Below are 22,682 nucleotides of genomic sequence, written 5' to 3'. Positions count from 1 at the left end.
CCATGCACCAGCCAAGCTGCTGAGGATCTCCTTTCTGAAAATCTCCCAAGTGAAGAACAAATGGGCACAGATGCTTTGCTAAAGAAGCAAATAAAACTAAAAAAACAGTGGGTTTAGTAGCAGAAGGAAGAAGGGGAGCACAAGCTGAGGAAGCTTCTCTTGGAAATTTGGGGAGCCTGAAGAGACAGGAAACTTGCCTGAATCCTGAGAACACCCTGAAGCCTGAATGTGTAATGGAGAGTGAGACAGGGGACAGAAGAGGAACTCAGCCTCCATCTATCAGAGACACTTAAGAGTGTCTGGTCACCTCAGCTGGACTGTCACACTGTGCCGAGCTAACAGGGACAAAATGAACTGAAGGCACAGCTCCCCGTTACTCCTCCTCCTCCTCCAGTGCCCAGTCTTGTTGAAATTATTTCTATTTGTTCCCCATCTCAGCCAATCCCCAAAATTGTACCCATTGAGCCATATATGCATAGTTATGCCTGGTGCCAATTCCATAGAATAATCTGGATTTAGGTAATCTAGAATAGTGTATACAGAGCATTCTCTGAAAGGAAGGGTGGGACAAATAAAGTCTTAATCTCCAAGTAGTGGGTGCCACAAGGAAGCAGATGCCAGGACCTGGCATTTTTTTTAAAGTTGCAGTAAAAGAAAAAAAAATTGTATCAGAAAAATCAGAGATTTTTTTTTCCACATAAAAATGCAATCTCACAACACGCAAGTAGATGGGAGCACGAGAAAAAAGATGAAAACACAGGGAAAAAAAGCATGACTATTCTTCAGTGAAGTAAATAATCCAGTAAGACAGCAGAGGTGCTCATGACACTCTCTTGTCAGACCAGTCATGCTGAGGAGCTGGGCAAGCGAAGTACCCAGGCTCTCAGCCAGACACCTGCAGACATGGGATTGAGATTGATGGCTCACTGTGCATTTACTGAGGAGAAGAAGTCACCTGGAATCGACAGCAATGCCAGGAGGGAGCAGAGAGCTCCAAGGCCTGGACTCCAGCAGGGTGTGAAACAGCAGGAAGGAAAAGAGAGCTGGGGAACACACAGAGCTCAGCTCCCTCCCCAGCCCCAAAGCCCAGCCCTGGAGATGAATAGGCTGAGGTCAGCACACACCCCAGCCCAGGACCTCAAGCACTGCCAGAACTAACAGGGTCCTTTCCATCCTCCTTTGGGCTTGCCCAAACTCAACCCACAGGTTGCCATCTTCATCCTGAAATCTGTGAACAAATCTCATTTTCTAAGACAGCTTTGTATCCCATTTACTTTTTATCAGCAGCATGAGAAGCAGATAATTTAAAAAATTTGTTAATAAATATTAAATCCTACACTGGTAGGATTTTTATGTCACACAAAAAGCAGAAAACTAGCCTGTATTTTTAGAGCAGAAGTTGTACCTTGACTTTTCATCAAGCCTCTCTTTCACAGCAGAAATTCTACTGTGTTCTGTCCATATAGTATCAGCATTAGTTTATAGATAAAATGTTGTATGTCCGGGGTTATCAAGGTATTTTTTCTGAAGGACTTCCATGGGTATTGCAGTTATGGAAGCTGCAGACACCACAGTTACTACTAATGCAAACATGAAGGTCTTGATGACTCAATTCTGCATCATTGAACTATTTACCTATGAAAACAACTGATCAGCTTTCCATCAGAACTTCAGGGTATTAAATTCCCCTCACAGGCAGCTTTGCTTTCCCATTAGAAATCAAAATCAAACCCATTATTGAACCAGTCCTAAAAGTTACTGCATCATTTATTTGATTTTGCTTTCTCATTTATGCTACTTGTTAATGTTTATTCCACCACTCAGGTGCAGACACAGTAATTCGGGCTATGAACAAATGGATACATAAATCAAGACAAGGTAAGCAAGCAAGCCAGCAAGATCCGTGCGCCTTGCTTTCTTGGGCAATTGATTTAATAATCCATCTTCATCTTCTTAGGTTTGCATCTTCTTACACCAAATCTTGCTCTCTTTTTCCTGCTAGAGCTTTGTGAAAATAAAATAATATTTATAAATATATTTATTTATTTACTTATTAAATAAAAATGCTTATTTGCAAATACGACTGACCAACACTACATACCAATTGTGCTTCCCTAGTTAAGGGTGTTTTTTCACTAAAGTAAAGTCCAAAATACCAGACCCAAGGAAGGGTCCCATAAGGGAAAAACATCCCCAGCCTTTTGCTGCTTAGAAACTTACTCGTTTGAATGGGAAGACCTCAAGAGAATAAATCTTAACTTCTGGATTTTTGAACATGAGTCAAAACATGAAGTTGGGTTCTGGGATTATCACACCACTTGAGGCTGGCACATAATGAATGACTCTTCCCCTCTCCAACATTAAATTTCTCCTTCCCTTTACATTATTATGTCTTTTAGCTTTAAAGTTTGAGGAAGCTGATATCAGGCTTGCATGGACAAGTATTGCAAGTTTCTGTACCCAGTTGTACAGTTACCAATATCTGTGCTGCTATCTAATAAATAAAAGATTAGTTAATAGCAGCTCCTTAGTCTGCAAATTTATCTTTTCCATTTCAGTGAGCATGCCTTAGGATAATGCATTATTCCTGACACCAATAAAAGAGTGAGACTGAGATAGATCTTCTGGTAGCAGCAAAAAATAAATGATAGCTCTATGCTAATGGAAAAAATCTTTAATTTGGAATACAGAACATATACCCACATACATCAATTCTATCTAAATTACATTTTAATTACATGGAAAATCTACATATAATTGCTCAGAGCTATTATTGCTTAGTTAGAAATGGTATTTAATTACTTGAGCTAATATTTAACATGTGTTGTATCAGGGAGGGGGAGGAATACTATAAAAGACTCAATATATGTTGAAATATTGCTGCAATTTAAAAATCCCCAGTACCCTGCACAGTTAGAGATACAATTTCAAGTTTAATTGATTGGTGTAACTTCAGAATAGTTGACTATTGGGAATTTTAACACTGAAATCCCGTCACTGTCAGCAGCTAACAGAGTGCCAAGCTGTTAGCCAGGATTCAAGCCCCCATGTGGTGATCACTGCACTGTTTTCAGATGGAGAAAGTGCCAGGCAACCTAGAACAAAACCACTGCCACAAAACCACTGCAGTCTTCTGCATTCAGATTTAATTCTGGGCAAAAGCATATGCATTAAAATAAATAAAACTATTTGCATGTTTAAATTTAGATTTTTTACAGTGTTTTCAAACCTGGAATCTAATGGATGCCAAGGGCTTGGTAGATATACTATGCAAAGAAAATTGACAGTACTCTTGAAAAACACAGCAATAAGATGGATTTCTTTTGGCATTTGGTATCAAGTACTATAATTTTTGGTTTCTTTTCATTGATGAAACATCAAAAATAAAGTGATTGGATGAATTCCTCTTAAGATTTGAAAAAAACTCGAAATAATTCCTTGAAGATTTTTATTTTCCTAAATAGAAGAGCATATCACTGAGAGCTTCTTCAGGGACATTCTATTTTGTTTTCCAACCAACAGTTTGTGATAATACGAGCAACATGCCTGGGCTGGTCCCTGCTTACACCTCTGATGGTCCCTGCCTACACCTCTGATGAGTGAATGGTGGGTGCTGAGAAAAGTAGAACTGAAGTGTTTAAAGAAGAGGCTGGGAGGGGAGGGAACAAAGGTGTGTCCTTGCTCTGAGTGAGTGAGAGGCTAAATAACCAGTGGGTAAAACCTCTCCTCCAAAGTACCCCTGGGAAAGCTTGTAAGTGACCTGTATAAATAACAGACTTTCCTGAGTGCTTTAGGAGCACCTTACCTGCTTGTTGGCTTTCAGCACCGCCCTCAAGGTCGCGATCTGCTCTCGCTTTGTACTCAGGAGCGACTTGAGCTTCAGGATCTCCTCCATTAAGGCCTCCTTGTCCTTGTCGATCATGGGCGCCAGCTCACGGGCCGCGGCCCGCTGGCGCGACAGCTGCAGCGACCGGTCCACAGCCTTCTGCAAGTGCTTGATTTGGTCCCTTATTATGGCATTGAGGTTGTAGATGTTCATAGGCTCCTTGCGGATGTCACTGGTGTCAGAGACGGGGGAGGAAGGAGGGGCTGTGATGACAGGAGAAATGGAAGGTGTTTTTGTGGGGCTTTGCTCCTTGCCGGGCTCTGCGGCCTCTTTGGTCACCTGCTCAGTTGGGGTCCTGGCTTCGACGGGCGATGCCACCCCCCGCCTGGCCAGTCGTGGGGAAAGGAGACCTCGAGGGTCATCGGGCCCCTTCAGGCTCCCGCTGCGGGTGACCCTGCTCTGCCTGTAATAGTCCAACATGACCCTGTTGGGCGTCTCGTTGTTGCACAGGCAGACGTGGTGGTACAGCTGAGCCAGCTCCTCACTAAACGTCACCAGCTCGTCCTGGGCAGTGTTAAGGGTATTGTGGTTTTCGTTTGCTATGCTCGTCATCCTTTGTAACTCCTTCTCCATGTGGACCATTTTTTCCTGGCTCTCTTTGGTCGACTTCTCCAGGCTTGTCACCTGCTCGTCATACGTCTGGATTCTGCTCTCATACTTGGCCTTCTCTTCAGTGTAGTTTTCCACATACTTATTATATTTCTCCTTTAAGGCTTTGATTTCTGCTTTAAGGTCTATCACCTCAGTAACAGCTACTTTGTATTTACATTCCAGGATCTCCAAGCCATTGATGTCCACTTCGTAGTCGTGCGCCTCCTCGCCGGAATCTCGGCCCTTCTCACAGTCAAGCTCAACCTTCAGCTCCTTGTTGCTCTGCAGGCCCCTCATGGCATTGACGTGCTCCGTGAGCCTGTGCACGCGCTCGTGCTGCTCTGTCAGGGCTCCCTTGGTGTGCTCCAGCTGCGTCTGAGACTCCTGGAGGTTCGCCAGGAGAATGGCCTTCTCCCGCTCCACCTGCAACAGAGTCAGAGTGAGAAACCCAGGACCTCATCCCACCCATGCTGAGCACCAAACTCTGCAGTCCCAGTCACCTCTTCCACCCCACCACTGCCTGCAGCTTGAGGGCTTCTGAGAGACTTCAGCCATGTACACCTAAACCACAAAATTAATTTATAGAGCACCTCTCTGTAACTCTCAGAGGTTTAGGAAGTCCCAGCCTTTCTTACAACTTCCAATATCACTAGATCACAATTTTATATGCTGCCCACTGAAGAATTACCAAGTGCCCAAGCACTGTCTCATCAGCTAGAGTGATGGTACAGGATTTATTAGGACATATGTTCCCTGAACACAGAAAGTGCATCACTGTCAGCTGTAAGCCATTTCTCCACAGAGCTTGAATTTATATTTCCCTTTAACAGTTCTACCAATCTTTCACAATATTCATTTATATCTTTGAACTGCTGCACACTTCCATTAAGGCAAATGCAGTAAAAAACTAGTTGTGTACATTTCCACAGATTGAATAACCTCCCCTGTGGAAATGTAGCACAGATCACACAGTTAACACTGAGCACATGCAACCCCCAGGACTGCCCATCCCCAGCACTTATCTGTAAGCAAAATCCATCTGTTTAAATTCAAGCCAGAAAAAGTAGGACTTGTAGTGTAACTAACAACCCACTGGTTGGGACCAAGTAAGTTTCTTTCCAAAAATCCACACAGAAAAGTGGACATTGAGCAGCAAAAGACATTATGAAGGACACCTCTAGAAGTTTTAATGCATAGCAATTTTAAAGCAAGTGAACAAGACAAACTCACAAGTTTGATCTGCCCAGGTATTTGCTGTTCATCATAACACCCCTGAAAGACTTCCAAGTTTTAAGTATAATGCTCCAACTTTTTCCTGTGCCTTTGTCCTGTTCTGAGGAGTCAATTGGGAAGTAGAGGAATGCTTGCAGAGGTAAGACCCTTCTTCCTGTCATGACTTCTACAATAAGACCCTGACCCTACCAGGTTTACTGATCCTCTCTCTCCCTGTTGCAGTATCTTAGCACATGCAGTGAAAATGGCACTTTCCTTCTTAAGTGCTGGAATTATTCATTCTGAGAATTTAAAGTTTTTAGTTATGAAGAAACCTTAAAAAAAAAAAAGAAACAAACACTAACTTTCCTTCCCTATTAGTAACATGTGGAAGAGAATCAAATTAGCCACCACAAATCTTAGTAAAGGAAAAGTCTTTGAGAAACTGAAAAGGTATTAATACCACCTCACAAAATGTTCTGAGCAGTGCTTCAAACTCTTGTTTCCTCTTAACCAGGCTTTTGAGTCATGGCTGCTGCTCAACAGTACTAAGACACTGGAGCACACAGTGATCCCTTGGTTTCACAGACAAGCTCTCAAAACATGGCCTCCACTAGGATCTGCAATCAGCTGCAGGCAGAAATGTACAAATAAAAATAGAAACCATGATAAAACATCTAAAAAAATCAGCCCACTTTTCTTGTATAGAGGGGACTGATACCTTAAGAATTAAAAAAACAGTGCCAAACCTCATCATTATTTTATGATCCAGGAAAAGTTTCTCTCTTTAAATATGAAGTGTTCCATTTTTGGCACTAAATCATCAGTACAGAAGGGGACAGCCAAGAACTACAAGTATTTTGGTATCCTTCTCCATTTTTCATTCCCCCAGTATGCCTGCCACCCTAATTGTCGCTCAGCCCCCATGTCAGCCCACTCTTGCAGAGAAAACCCAAAATAGGTAAACTTCCCTTTTGCCAAGTGCATCTTCTTAGAAGTGACCACTTTCTACAGATCTCCTGGTCAGGCCTGTCCTGGGGACCCTCAGAGATCAACCTTACCAGCTTTCCTCTTTTTTTCCACCAAGCTGCCTGCCCCAGGTCTGCTTTCCCTAGAAACCTTCGCTGAACTCCAGTTGTTACCACTTGGTAGTGCAGGCTTCAGTGTTAGCTACATTGCCCTCAGCAGATGAAGGTATTTATTCCTTCAGGCTGGTAAAGTGAGCTATGCATATGCACAAAAAAATCTGGGTTTTGGCTAATTAAAGGTTCTTCTCACTTTATAGCGAGAAATTGTAGTGATAATAAAGAACCACATATTACACACCAAGGACAGGTGGATTATTAAAGTGTATGGGTCCACTGTGGGCACATTCACACCAAAGAAGCCAATTCACTGCATATTGCACCCATGTAAATATAAATATTTATTTTTAATAATATTTATTATAATATAGCCCTTCCTTTGAGAAAACACCTGTGTGTTAAAGCAGCACAGTGCTTCAGTGCCTGCTTAAATTAATCAGACAGAATTGATCCTGCAGGACTACTGATCTGAGCATTATACTCCATCAGGAAGAAAAACTGTAGCAGAGCTAATTTGGATCTTGATGATAATTTCTCTTCTGAACATAAATGTGTTCTGGAAACACTCATTTCAAACAGAAAGGATTCTTTCCAAATAAAACATTTTAAACTTTTAAAACCCATATATCAACTTGCACAGCAAGCAAAAGGAAATACACAGATCTCTCAATTTTATTCATTCTGGACCAGCAATAATGGATTAAGCTAATCCCCTTCTGTTTAAAACCATAAATACATGCTCCTACTGCCAAGGGAAAAACCCCAAAGCTCCAGCTCAGTCCTGAGCACACCTTTTGCATATTAATGACTCTGCTGTTCCCAAATAGGATAATAATATTTCCTGTTCTAGACAATATTGTATTCTTATTTCCACCACAGCACACTTCTGGCAATTCCAGGCATTTTTCAACCCAGTTGGTACATTTTTTTTACACTGGAATTGGTAGCTGCAGTGAGGATTTTTATCATCTTAAAATGAAAATAAAAGCAATTCAAAAGTAGCTGTCTCCTATTTTGCAATGCATTCTTCCCTTCAGAGATTTCAGCTTGAGGAGATTTCCTTCCCAATTTGCATCTATAGTTTGCAATTATGGAAAGTAATTTAACCATAGCACGCCCTCACCTTTTTCTTTTCCTTTTTTTTCAACAACATCAGAATTTCAGTGAACAATTCCTGGGGGAGACTGGAACAAATTAACAGGAGAACTCGTCTCAAGAACCCTGAATCTCAGCTATAGCATATTTGCCACAAAAGTACAAGGCAGCTGAAGAAGAGTGTCAGAAACTGAGCTGCAGAGACTTTTTATTTTTCTGCCTTTTTAAAGAGAATTTTATCTAAAGTTTTCCAAATACGATAGTGGCCTCAGAAAAAGGGAAAGCATGACCATGGGAAGAAAATAAGTCCTAGATTTAAAGGATGAGACAAAGAACTTTTTCTCAACTGCACAACAAACAGGAAGGAAGAGTGCAAAGCCCTGAGCTTTTCTAAGAAAATCTCAGAATAAGAAATTTTTCAGCAGGACATTTGTTACACAGCAGATATAGATATGGAAAGGAAATAGGTGCAATTAAATCTCTCCAAGGACCAGCAGAGCCCATGAAACAGCAGCATTCAAAAGCTGTAGAAAGAATTCTATTTGTCATGCTGTTTCAGTGAAGTCTTCTTTATGAGACAGAGGAGCAAAAACAATTTGCCAGACACCCTTACAAAATGGCAAACCTGAAGTTTACTTTTATCCTAAAAAGGAACCTGATGTCCTATAGTCATAAAAATAGCTCCCAATAAATGATCAGTTCCTTCAGAAACTCTGTCCTAGTGCAGCCTCTTCACAGAAAACAGGAGGAAATCACACCAAATATTGAGATACAGCTGAATGAACACCATACGGCAAAGACACTGTAGAGGAAAAAAAAATCCAATTTTGCTGATGATTTACCTTTTGTCAGCTTTTAAACCTGATTAAGTCTCACATCTACCACATGGAAAACTTTAGGCAGAACTTTTCACATTTAATTTGTATGATCCAAATTTAATTTGTGTGACGTGAACTGATGTAACTCAACAGAGAAGGAGATCACTTTGTAAAACATCAGCATTTTGCAATGACTCTTTATGGTATCTAAAGGAATCTAACAGGATGTAAATGCCAAACAATGGTGGCCACCATTGGCACAGATGTGCTTGGGCCCAGCACCAAAAAATGCTACAACCAAAAATAGTTATAATTTCTTTTAGAGGGTCCTAAGTTTGTTCCTAGTGACTGTGAGAAGCCAGCTTGTTTGTTTAAGAGATACAGGTTTTTAACTCAGAGAAGATAAAGACAATTACTGTATCCTTCAAGCAGAAGTTTGCTAACTCATCATGCTGAGCACTTAATTTAATAAAAGCAAGAAAAAGCACACTCAAAGCAACCCTTTTTTAAAAATTTCTAAGCAACTTTCACTCAAAATTTATATTGCATATATTTCATTGTAAATTATGGTTTAAAACACTTACAGTGTGTTTTGAAATGTGAACATTTCAAAGCATTTCTTTTGAAATTGTGTTTTTAAAATTTTAACATTGTATTTCTGAATCAAATTAGAAGCTGCATATAATGTATATATTATATACATGTATACATACATACATATATGTGGTATTCACATTCTCTGAACAGAGAGAGACATAATTCTCTCTCCCAGGATTTTTCCTGGGGAAGGCAGTGAGAAGCTCAGAGAAGAAGAGAAAACAATTCTTATCTCTACTTGCTGCACCTATTGTTTGGCACATGTGGAATGTGTTATGGAGATTGTTTACTGAGAGTGATTTGTTAATTGGATTCTGCTGATGTTTGTTTGGATTGATTGGCCAATTAGGTTCAAAGCTGAGTCATGACTGTCTGGAGACAGTCATGGGTTTTTCTTTAGTATCTCTTTAATATAGTATAGTATTAGTGTAATATAATATAGCTTAATAAAGCAACTGTTCAGCCTTCTGAAATCATTGGAGTCAGAGCACATTATTCCCTACATTGGGGTCACCCTGTATCAATACATATATATATATATATATAAAAAATGTATATATTATATATATTCATGTATATGTTCTTCCAGGTGCATATATATACAATATACACTCTGTGTTTACTTTAAAACTGGAAAAGTTTAACAGAATTTGTCATGTAAATAATCCTGTATTCGAAGCTTTCACACTCAAATGATGTATGCTTTGTGTCAAAGTTATTGGTGCAAAGCACTAGATATCACTCATGTTCACCATGTCACAGCTCAGATCAAAACATCCCACGGTGAATTTGGCAATGAGATAAATAAAACAATTAACTCTTCAGCAAACAGGACAGACCACATAGGGATTTGTTGTTCTCCAGTAAGCACCGAAAATTGGTTTTGCTCTACTTCACTTCCAAACAACCTTTCACGTTTCAAGCAGTAAAGGGCTGATATTTCCCCTCTTTAGAAGAGGTGCTTTTCAGAAGCCTGAAGCTAGAAGATGCTGGGTGTTTCCTTGACTGTGCCAAAACCTTTCAAGCTGCTGTGGCAGACGAGATGCTCACCAGCTTGGGCAGCAGGACCCTTTCTCTGCGGGGCACCGCACCCCTTCTGAGATGATGGCAACACTGGGGCTGCCAGCTTGCGCTTTCCTCTGGCTCACATCCCAGGCTCCTGCTCTGGCTGGACACGGATGAGCAGGGAACAAGCGATGGATGAACAGGGAACAAGCGCTGGCTGTCCCAGCCCAGGGCACCCCCTGCAGCCCGCGCATCCGCCGGGACTGCCAGCGGGACAAGGGCGCTCTGTGACAGCCCACACGCCACATGCTCGCGGTGCACGGCTGAGGAGGGGAGCCCTCCCCTCCTTTTGTTCTCTCCTGATCGCCTGCCAAACCTTGCTCGAGCTGAATTCAACGGTAAAAACTCCCTCTGACTTGCAAGGGACCATAATCAAATCTGCAGACGCAGGTATTTTAATGAGGTTTTTTTCCAGATAGCTTATTCATATTGAAGAATATCTTATTTCATTTGCAATTTCAGGGACACTTGCCACTACGAAAGCAGGAAAAAAGGAATCCAACCCTCTGTAACCACAGCATCTACATCCCTTTCTCCCCTTTGCATGAAATATCTGCTCAGGTCACCCTGACTTTTATGCAGGCATGTACTCTAGAGGTAGAGTTTACTACAGGTATTTACCATGTTTACTAGGGATATTTCTGGCAAAACCTAGATATAAAAAACCACCAAAGCAGAAGTCTGGAAAATGGACACATGTGGTCAAGAACATCACCAGGAATGATCACTGCAAAACTGGCATGAGGGTTCATAAGATGTGTCTGAACACTCCAAGAACATTAAATTCAGGCCTTACCTGCATGAGCTGCTGCTTCAGTTTCTGTATCTCTGATATGTTGAGCTCACTGAAGAGGTCAGAGACGGGGTGCAGAGATTCTCCTTTCCTACTCGTGGGAGTTCTGTAGTCACCGTTGAGTTTCACGAGAGGCCCGTGGATGTGTCCGTTCATTTTGTCGTCATTGTTGGGCTCACCCCCGTCCTCTGAAAACTTCAACCCATCTACTGATATATTAATATGGTTATTATACATACTATCATTGAGGTTGATATACTGGGACAGTTCCTTTCTCAGATTGTTCTTTTGCTCTCTTTCATTTTTTAAAGTTTCCAGAGCTTCCTCCAGCTGATGCTCAGCAATCTCCTTCAGCCGGATGGCATCTTCTAGCTGGCTATTAAGCAACACTGTCTCCTCCTCAAATCGTTTTATCTCATGCTTTAAGCCTTCATATTCAACCTGAATTAGACAAGACAAAGAACATTCATAATACTAAAACTTGAGTTGTGGAAACCTGCCATTTATCAGCCCTGTTGAGATAAGTGTTAGAGAAACTGTGGTTTGGAACACCAGACATTGCCTGCTGCTGCAAAGAACTGACTGAGCAAAAAGTGCAAGTGGAGCTCTCTCTGTTAAATACTCCACCGCTCACTTTTTCAGCACATGAGACTCAAGAAATAGAAAACCTCTTTCTGAATTACTTATGATAAGCAATGAAACCTCATGGGAAGAAGGCTGTTTATTAGCAGATGTCCTGGCAATAGCAGATTTACTGTGAATTGCCATAAGCAATGTTGGTATATCATGGTATTCATAGATCTTAGGTTAATATAGCCAGATATATGATTTACAAATATTCTGAAGATGACCTCATATCTCAATTCCTACTGGATGTAAAGTCACTCAGGCACAGATACTCTCAATTATCTTGGTAGTTTTCCAAAATATGGATGGAAGGTACAAAACCAGTAGAAGAGCCTCAACTCTCTTCTCTGTACTTTACAAGGCTCTCCATTACCCCAGAGGCATTGAATTTTAAAAATTAAATAGGAATCTATTTGTACAGTCAGTTTAAACTCTAAGATGCCCCAAAATTGCTAGAGATTTTTAAACTACCAGAAGAATGCAGCAAACAGCTCATTCAGCCCCCCACAGTCCCCGGACTGAGCGTAGGGCTGTCCCTCTGGAGCACACAGGAACCTGTTGCTCCAACCAAGTGCCTGGAATGTGTCCCAGTGACACCCCCTGGCAGCACTGGAGGGGCTCACTGTCCTGCCCCACACCCAATAAAGGTGTGGTGTTTTATCAAGATATTTATGGGCATTGTGAGCTGAGCTAAACAGCAGAAACAGCAGCTTCTTCTCTATCCTTTACAGGCAGCTCCCTTGTTCAATCCTCTCCATTTCACCTCACAAGAAACAAAGCCTGGAAAAAACCAGCCTAGCTCAAAACCAGTTCATCAACAATACCTAGACAGTGCAGAAGATCCCCCACTGCTGTCCTTCCTCATCTTCCTTTTCGCTGTTGGAAAACCCCACAGCAATGAAAAGGAAGAGCTTTGTTTGTCAAGGCCCATGCCTACACTTGACCAGCATTCCTGGTAAAAATGATGACATTTCGATTTTTTCTTTTTTATTTAATTCTAATCATGTTAGTCATCTGCATCTTATTTTCAAAATGAAAAAAAAAGCCTCATTATCAGGTGAAATAATTTAATAGCTTGGTGAAAGAGGGAAAAAATGCCAAATTTTCATGTTTCCATAAAAAGCCCCAGTTTTTTGCAGTTGATCCTTTCATAATTCAAACACATTACTATCTGCTAGCTTAATGCATTGTATAGAATTTTTTTATACTTGACATATATGGATTTTTAATCAAACTAAAATAAGGTTCTGGCAAAAAAAAAAAAATGCACCATTCCTATTGAAGAAGAATATTTATCAACCTTCAAAAGTCTTTCAAGTCTTCAACTCATAAACCTTTGGAAAGGCAAATTTAAAAACCAAAGCACTAATCTTCAAACCCAGAAACTGGAAACATATCAAACAACAAAGAAAGTCCCAAAGTCATAGTGGGCATTCTTAAATAGAAAAGGAAAATCCATGAGAGTTTCAAATCTACATTTGGCAATTTAATATCTTTCCTTACTGGAGGAACAGATCCATCTGGAAAAACTGTGAAATGCAATCAAGTACCTATATTTATAACTTAAGTACATGAAAAAAAGCCAAACCCAACAAAACAACCAACACCTTTTCAATTTTAAATACACATAAAAGCTAAAGGTCTATATCTCTATGGTTACCTTCTCATAGACTCTAAAAAGCTACAAAAAACCCCAAGATGCAGATGATGACATTTTAGCACCAAGATTTATAACATATGGTTTTGTAAATTCAACCAATAAAGTATAAAATGCTCTTAAAATTTTATCTTGTAGATTAAAGTAATTTTAGGAATCACAAGTGCATGAATCTGTGATGCAAAATGACTGACTTTTAAAGCCCTTCAAAATGTGGCAATGCTTTTTCTCTCCACAAACTGTTGGCTTTTAGTTTCAGTTAGAATGAAATATTATGGCAAATATAAACACTTGCAAACAGATTTCATTTTTGGGGGAAGCTAGGACAGTCCATAAAGGGGTCGTTTACTTCCTGAAAATGTGAAAATGTCTCCTATGAGGTTAATGAAAAAAAAATCCATGCCTCAAAGGAGGAATTTGCTGTGGGGGTAAATAACTCTGGCAACAAAGATGATCTGCTATGAATTCCATTTCAGGAGTGTGAAGGACTAGGCATCGTCATAAATAAGGAAATTATGCACCCATTTCTATTACCTGTGTATTCCCTGCAGCACAGCTCTGTTGTTTTAAGTGTTTCAATCACATTTGTGCTGCGGCAGTAAAAAAAGCAGTAAAAGAGAGCTGAAATAGCCCTGCTTATTCCTGCAGGAATAAGGCAGCTTTGTTCCCAGGCTGCCATCAGAAACTGTGACAGGGCTGGCTCTTCCACAGAAGCCCCAAGAGCACCAGGCAACAGGTCAGGACATAACCGGGAGCTGCAGAGCAGAGCTGTGACCCTCTGAGGGCAGGTGAGGAGAGGGTGCTATGAAGTGCAATGTTATGATGGTCTAGACAGCATCTAAAGGGCAGGAAGTGTTATACCACCCAACCTGGATATTTACATTTGCATCACCACAAGTTAACTCTTCTGACAGGAGACCAAAGCTGTTTTGCTCACTTTAATGGACAACTGGCTGCTGGGCATTGAGTTCCTGAGGGACAGGAAAAGCATGAAGCAAAAATATATCTCTTTTAATAATGCCTCTGTGATTCCATAGTTCTGCAATGAAGTATTCCAATTTTTCACAATTTTTCAAAACTGAGATAAGAGCCTGCCCATATTTCAAAAATGTGCAGTAACACCATTTTAGAATAAATGATTAGCAAAAACCCAACTGGAAAAAAAACCCCAAACATAAAAGGGAACTTCTATCAAACTGCCCTATGGCATCACATAATGGAAACTGGCGAAAATAGTGACAATTTACAGTACAATGCCTTGAATCTTTCCAGGCTTACTTGATTCTGCTTCAGTGTGGACACCAGTTTCTGTAAAGTGATGTTTTCCTCCTCCAGCTCAGTGTAGTCCTGCAGCAGCCTCGCCTCTCGGAACTTGTACTCTCGAATCTCATCTTTCATGCGTATCCTCTGCAGCTCCACCATCTCGTTATTCTGACAGAGAGAACACAAGGACATTACAATTTACACACAGCCAGGTTAATGCTGAACACTGCCTTCAGAAAAGGCCAAACAGAAATTAATCCTGAAATAGAAATGATTCAACAGTGCACATCAAAACACTATCACCTATTAATGTGAGGCCCAGCAATCATTTCAGGTGGGTGCTGGCAACGCAGAAATGAGAATGTCTGATAGAGAAGCCTGATTAAAACAGTTTCAAGATTAGAGGCTTATTGAAATAGAAACCCTGGAAAGGCTGTAGCATATCTCATTAGTTTCATTGCTCTCCAATAAATAAAATTACCACCTGTTTTCCACTGCAGGATGCATTTTACATTCATACAGAAAAGCAGTGAGCACTGACATCTGTTCTCCAAAGACATCTGCTAGGGAGCAAGGTGCACTCACATTTGCATCTGCAGGCACTAGAGAGGCTCACAGGCAGGCACAGCGTGGAAAGCACTTGCCAAAAGCCTGACAAACACCTGGCTGTGCTGAGCAGGATCACACCCAGCACTCCGGGAACACACAAGGTCACCGTTTTATTTTCCCCATTAGCACATACAGAGCCCAGGCAGCTTATCAGAGAGAACATGAGGGATCAGTTTCACCAAAATTCCATCAGATTCCAGCTCTGAGTTTGTCATCAAAGGTCAGGTTATTCTGGAAAGACTCTGCTGGCATAACCACGATGGAATGGGCATGACAGGAAGGTGGAGTTAACTCACAGCTGGAAGAGAACAGTGACCAATACAGCTGGCTGGGAGGAACAACCTCCTGCCCTGCTTTGAAGAGGAGCCTGCATTTGTCTGATCAAGAGAAATGGGCATGGTCAATCACATCTCCTTTCCTGCAGGAGGATCCTGAGCATTGCCATAGCAGAGAGACCTTACTGATGGGGCAGAGTCCTCTCACTGCTGGGATGTCAGAAAGAACACACCTGAGAAGCAGTATATGAGAATGAGTTTCTGTAAAAGACTGCAGTGGGGAGGAGGGGGACCACTGGCTTGAGAGATACCTGAAGGAAGTCAAATGTTTAAGCAGAAATTGCAGTCAGGGAGCTCTAAATCAATCAATCTGCACCACTAGCTCTGTGGTACACAAAGGATAAATCCCCACATTTAAGGATAAACATAACTTCACTTAGCATTTTGGTTAAATAAGTACAAACCCCTGGAAAAGAACTTCACAAAGAATGAAAAAAAAATTTTGATGCAAGACTTGACAAAAGAGTTTTCAAAAATGAAAACTTTTTGTTAGAGAAAACTAAAAACCATCACCCTCCTCCTAGCAGCTGATTAAGAAGTAAAGAAACTACCTGATTTCTGAACAGAAAACACCTGAAAAGATTCCCAGCAGAAGAGTCACAGAGCATTAGCTAAAAGTAAATATTCCTGCATCCATCATTGCCTAATAAACCTCTGAACAAATTGTAAGAGCAACACCACTGATGATTTCAAAAGGTGAAGGCATTTTATACCCCCAGGCTGCCTTTATACCCTTTGTTTCTGCCAGCCCAGGTGTGGCAGCTGTGGGGGTTTGTGCCACTCTGAGGCGGTATGGGGACAACACCAAATGCTCAACTCCACTGTGTCAAGGGCAAATTAAACTGCTCTGCAACTCTCCCAGTGTTTGAGGATGATCAGCCCAGGGCATGAGCTGGCTGGCATCCATCCAACACTGCCAGGAGCCCTGGGAGAGGGAGCATCCTGACAGGATCCCAGAAGAGCTCAGCAGCCATTCCCAGCAGCGCTGCCCGCACCTCACTGGGGTGAGACCACCAGCAGCAGCAGCAGCCAGGACAGATCTGCTCAGGATCCAAACTGCCTCTGCCATCAGCTCTGCTGAGGGAAAGGAGGACCTCCCCAAAAAGCCAGGCTGGATGGAGCCTTGAGCCCCCTGGTCCAGCAGAAGGTGTCCCTGTTCATGGTAGGGGGGTGGAACTACAAAATCTTTAAGGTCCTTTTTAACACAATCCACTTTCTGATTCTGCGATTCTAAAAAGGAAGAATGAAAGAGGTGGCCAGAAATGGAGGACATGAACAAGGAATTTTTACAGAATCCTGATATAGTAGTTCTCTGATAGACTACAAGGCTTGAAAAAGCCTTGAAAATGAATTTTGTAAGACAGGAGTACTCCTTTGTCCCTTCTGTCATAGCAAACTGCAGCAGAAAACACGAGCTATCACCTTGCTGGTGTGCACCACTATTTCTTTAAAAGAGATACCACACTTCTCCACCATTTATAACTGCTGCTTCCTACATAACCTTGGAGATATAAACAGAACCACCTATTGTTCTCCTCTTCTTACACACAGAGAAATTCCTACCGCAGTGCAGGCCCTATTTGTCCTTACTCATGGCATTTCATCAAGGAAGAAACACAGGAAAAGGGAAGACTTGCCTGTTGGAGCATGCCATGTGCCATGTTCTGCCCAAACACTGCCTGCTACACTTCCCACGGCCAGGGCCAAGGCCTCTACTGGAAGCAATCCTGCTGCTCTGACACAGGGGCAAACCAACTCAGCACATTACAGAATAGGGCATCACCTTTTCAGAGCAACATAAAATGTGTGTTTTGTCACTGCAAACACCCAGGAGTAATTCTCCATGCTTCAGATCCCTCTTGCTACTTGCAAACATCTGCATCATGCTGGCAAACACCCAGCTGCAAAGCACTCCAGTGCCAGGAACGGCAGTGATTCCACTCCACAGGCCCAAAACCCAGTGTTTCTGAGGTTTGAGACTGAGTAGCCACAGGACATGTGGAGGGCCATTCTGATTTCCTCTATGTAAGACCTCTGTGTATTTTCTGAAGTAAACTAGTCCTAAACCTATTAAAAAAATAAAACTCATTATTCTCTTTTACTTGGTATGAAGGATGTATTCATTTCCATCAAATGCTTTGATTAAATATATTAACTTCTCACAATCCTATTGTCATTTTGAACAATGCAAAATACACATCTATTAAGCAAAGTATCTGCAGTTTCAGAGGAGAGATCTTGCTGTATTGATACAATGGCAAGAAGAAGCAAATTTTTTATTTGGTGGACTTGTATGAAAAAAATATCAGAGGATTTAAAAACACAAGGCAAAAAGATTTTGCCAGCAGGGCTGTTATCTACATGAGCCACTAGAGGACAATGTAAGCCAAGTTATTAGCAAAGTAAGTCGCAATTAAACTTTGCTACTCATCAAGCACTGAACTTGCAGGACAAAGCAATTGAGCCAGATGCTTTTACTAGGGCACTGCCTCAGGACTTTTTACATTCCCAGGGAGAATTCCCCTATGAACTATGCACTGGGTCTGCAAAAACCAAATTAATCCAAGAGGTGGAGCTGATGACACACGAGCAAAGTTTTAATGGCTGAAAATTATTTTCAATCCCAGCCACCCAGCTGAACACGGTGCAACAGCTTTAATGGGCTGGTGCCAAAGAAGAAGGAAAAGGCCTCTCAGTGAAACTATAGAAAACAAGAGAGTCCTTGTCAGCAATGCATCTCATTATACGTGAGCACTAATTGTGGAAGATGTCAGCTCCACAGCACCTCTAATGAACGTACACATCACAGAGCAGACCATGGCAAAGGAAAAACAGGAGGCTCTCAGTTGAGACAAAGTCTGTTCAGGTCACCTATTTACTGGCACTCAGATATATTTTCAGAATTGCAACATATGAAGAGTGAAAGACACCTCTAGGTTTTGCAGAGGCAAGGACCATGTCCATATACTACCAGCCATCAATCCTGACAGGTCTCTGAGTATCAGTGGAATATTAAATAACACAAGTTTGTACTTCTTAGCAAATTAAACATAATGTAAGCTCAGAGAATATTAAATAACAAAGTTTGTACTTCTTCGTAAATTAAATGTACTATATATTAATATATTATTCATTTTTGATTTGGCCTAGACTTTCAAAGTGCTTTATTTCATATGCTACATACAAAGCATGTTGGATTAATCATGTGTTGATACATTGCAATACAGTGTGTAATACCAAATAATTGCAAGTGAGAAGGTACTTTAAAATGGAGGAATGGAAGTGGCTAATGTTGAACAGTATGAAAAAATACACTATTTTCGTGTCAGAACACTCCCAAGTGCTGCCCTTGGAAGCCACTTGTTGTGCTCCTATGGCCTATCAATTCACCTAAAAAAACCAAACTGGGCAAGGAAGGGACCCCTAAAGCTAAGTACTCTCATCTCCAAGGTGAGAAGGGAATTGTGAGTTCCAATGGCTTCTGGTTTCCTGAACTGTGAAAAAATAGACTGAATTTCTTGGGAAAGTGGTAGCCTTCTTCTTTCTTTTTTTTTTTAAGCCTTTTTTTCAAAGTGAATGCATTCTCGTTAACTATTTTGTTTCCCCCCAATGCTGAAGTACATAAAGGACTTTTTATTTTATTATTTTTGTATTTTGTCCACTGCTTTTTACCCCCACAAAAAATTGTGGAACTAGTGTTTGGGCTTTTTCCATCCACTCTGTTCAAACAAATGTTCACAGACTCCAGGTCCTTACTGCAGTAAAACATACTATTTTTCACACTGAAAAACAGCCTTATAAACCATCCATTAATTATACAATCTGAACTACCCAGACTAAATCCCTAATTATATGTTGGAATCTGCAAGCCTTAGCAGGATGCTGAACATAACTTTTTAATTTTCATAACTCACAAGAGAGCAAGACAACAATGATATATGGTATAAACCCAAATTGTACCCTTCCAATTTAATGGCATTGTTTTCTAGCTGATGCAGGATAAAACCCCACTCCATCTGATGACAGTTTTATTGCACTAGGAAATTGAATATAAAAGAATAAGAATAGTAAATTGAATATAAGAGAAAGTTTATGCTCAGCCTAATATCCATGATCATATGTGTTTGTTGACAAGTCTCACTGTAAATTTCTCTGCCATGTTTACTTTATTCTGCAGAGGAAAATAAAATATGTATTTTTTATGAAGAACAGCAATGGTGATCGAAAATTTAATTTAACAGGGGTTGAGAGGAGAATGAAAGTGACAACAGAAGAGCAAAAACATTTTCTTTTTTTGTCATCAAGCATTTTAAGTCCCCTGAGTCCTCTACACTAGCCTTAAAGTTTCCCTCCTTCATATACAGGAACACTCAACTTGAACACAAAGAATGGCATTTTCTATGCTTCCAGGTATATCTAAAAACATAAAGGGATTTTGTGGATGACCTAAAGTGACCTTATCTGACCCTTTTGCAGAATTTGCACCCCAATCCTCTGATTCATACATGCAGACATCCAGCTAAGCGAGGCTGGACCATCTCTTACAGAGCTAATTTTCCTGTTTTAATACATATATACATATCTCTACATCTCAAAAATAAATTGTTTCAAAGATATTTTCATGACTGTCAGAAGTCTGCATCCTCCTTTTTAACCTGAATTTTTCTGGTCTCATCCTTCAAAAAACTTCATTCAGGTGGCTTTGTTAGACTTCATGATATTGTATCTGCTCTAAGCAGCTGTACTGGCATCCTACTTTAAGAACATAAATTCAGCTCCTACTGTCCAAACCCAGAAATCACTAACTTTTGAAATTATGTATGATTCTGACATTTCTTGGCTTTAGATACATCACTCATTGTCTAAAAACCAGGGAACAAAAAATACTATTGTGCACGATATATTTTTGAAGATGTATCTGTGGCATAGCATAAGTACTTACAATCTTTCCTTTCTGGGGATATTCTTACAGAATGACAGCACTATCAAAGGGAAGGATGAAAAAAAGCCATATATTTGTTGGCTATAGCATACAGATTAGAAGCCAGATTATGATAATTTATGTTTCAAGTTCCCTCACCAGCAACAGATCTCAAATAAAGCTTTTACAATACATCTAATAATTTAATCATCTGAAATGCTCAGTGCATTTAATTGGAATAGCTAAATCTAAAGAAGTAGGGTGAATTTGTATCAAGAGCAATTAAATAGCCCATTTATGTACTTATCACAGAGTTTGAAACCCATCACATTTAACATTGTAAATCCTGCCCCATATAAATCCCTACAAAGTAGCTATTTTATTAACTTTTATGTATAATTATATATAAAAAGATAGCAATGCTCTGGTGGTTCAGGTATTAAATTTTTCTGCTGAGTATCATGGCCATATATCACAATGACTTCTTTGTAAGATGGTATGAACCACAAATTGTCCATATTATCTGAAAAATAATGGTTTGATTTGACTGCATTTATAGCAATTAATGCATAACTATTAGTGCATTAATTATACATAAATTATCTCTCAATGTATTAATTATACTTATTTATCATTAATATCAGCACTCTGTTACAAACACTGCTACAATATTTTTCATTCCTTCAAAGAATGAGAAACTTTACCAAATTAAATTTTATTAAAACAGTGTGAGAGAAAATTCAGACTCCAGGGTTATAGCACTGTTGAGTTAATATGACTCGTCTACATCTCCGTGGAATGGATGAACACGTTCATGCATGAACATATGATCATTGCAAATGGCAAAATATCAATTAGCTGGAACAAATTTTGCCATGAGGAGGACATCCAGACAGGTCCTCCTGCAATTCCCACCTGATGTACTCAGGATAAACCACATTGCCTGTCAGGGATGGCAAGGGAGAGAGCGTGCTGGGGGAGGGAGGATGCACATGAAGACCAAAGATATGACAAGATCATGTTCCATCACCATCACATCAAGCACGGCCAAGGCCTCTGCTAAACCACATCCATAAGTGCAACATTCACAGATCTTTTAATTACCTCCAGCATTTGTGACTAAACCACTTCCCTAAGTAGCATGTTCCAGTGCTTGACAACTCTCCTGGTGAAGAAATTTTTTCCTAATATCTTATCTAAACTGGGGCAACTTGAGGCCATTTCTTCTTATCCTATCAATCTTTAGTTGGGAGATGAGTCTGACCCTCACCTGGCTGCAACCTCCTTTCAGGTAATTCTGGAGAGCAATGAGGTCTCCCCTGAGCCTCGTTTTCTTCAGGTCTGCACTCTCTGAAGCAGGGTTGTTGCTCATTCCACATCACCTTACAGCAGGATGAGTAGTAGTATAAAAATACCAAACCTAAATTGCTCCTGACAGATTAGTTAAGAAAAAAAAAAAAGAAGGGGTGGGTCTGGGGCATTTTGGACTGAATGGATTTTTTTTTCACCAGTTATAACCTTTCCTATTATGTTGTCACTTTCTATATACAATTTAAGAGGCCAACAACAGTGATTCTACATGACAATGCCTCAAGGCAGGCTTTTTGATGGAGAAGCTGCACAGGCCTTTTCAAGCTCATCAAGAGGCCAAGAGCTGGTTTTACAGCCTAACTGATCACTTAGGAGAAGCATCTGCCAGTTACATGTATCTCTTTGAGAAGCCATCTGTCAGGTCCAAAATGCCAAATCTCCTTCCCGACCCAAAAGGGGCACTGGCTAACCAACAAAAGAAAAGTTGTGCTCACAGGGTGCGGGGCTGTGATCAGTTTAAGCTCATCAGTCCCACAGCTGCTGTTCCCAGGTCCTGACCCTCCCTTGGGCCAGTGCTACCTTCCACATCACCAGCCAGATCAAGGGCAGCAAGGCACTCCAGAAAACAAACAAAGATAGTTTTAATGGTGCTTCTACTCCCTGACTCTGCTGACAGGCTGGATACACAGGCACTGGTGCTAGCAGGAGGTAGGGAATAGGAAAACATGTCATTTCTAATTTGGGTATGCTTGCTGCTCAGCAACAACTGTATGACCTGCTCCAAGTTCCAGAGGTGGAAATCCAACCCTATTGCTGT

General features: G+C 40.7%; 1 protein-coding gene across 1 annotated transcript in view; it reads right to left on the bottom strand.

The window, feature by feature from the left end:
* Window positions 1–22,682, bottom strand: part of BICD1 (BICD cargo adaptor 1) — a 91,004-nt gene that overhangs the window by 35,914 nt on the left and 32,408 nt on the right. The window contains exons 3-5 of the mRNA XM_031057019.1: window positions 14,705–14,857; window positions 11,146–11,583; window positions 3,806–4,900 (exon numbers count right to left, since the gene is read on the bottom strand). Coding sequence (XP_030912879.1) covers window positions 3,806–4,900; window positions 11,146–11,583; window positions 14,705–14,857 — 1,686 coding nt within the window. The remainder of the gene's footprint in view (window positions 1–3,805; window positions 4,901–11,145; window positions 11,584–14,704; window positions 14,858–22,682) is intronic.

This window comes from Geospiza fortis, unplaced genomic scaffold (assembly GCF_000277835.1).
Source record: "Geospiza fortis unplaced genomic scaffold, GeoFor_1.0 scaffold10, whole genome shotgun sequence".
NCBI lineage: Eukaryota > Metazoa > Chordata > Aves > Passeriformes > Thraupidae > Geospiza > Geospiza fortis.
The sequence above is the reverse complement of the archived record's forward strand: the minus strand, read 5'-3'. Positions and strand labels throughout refer to the sequence as shown.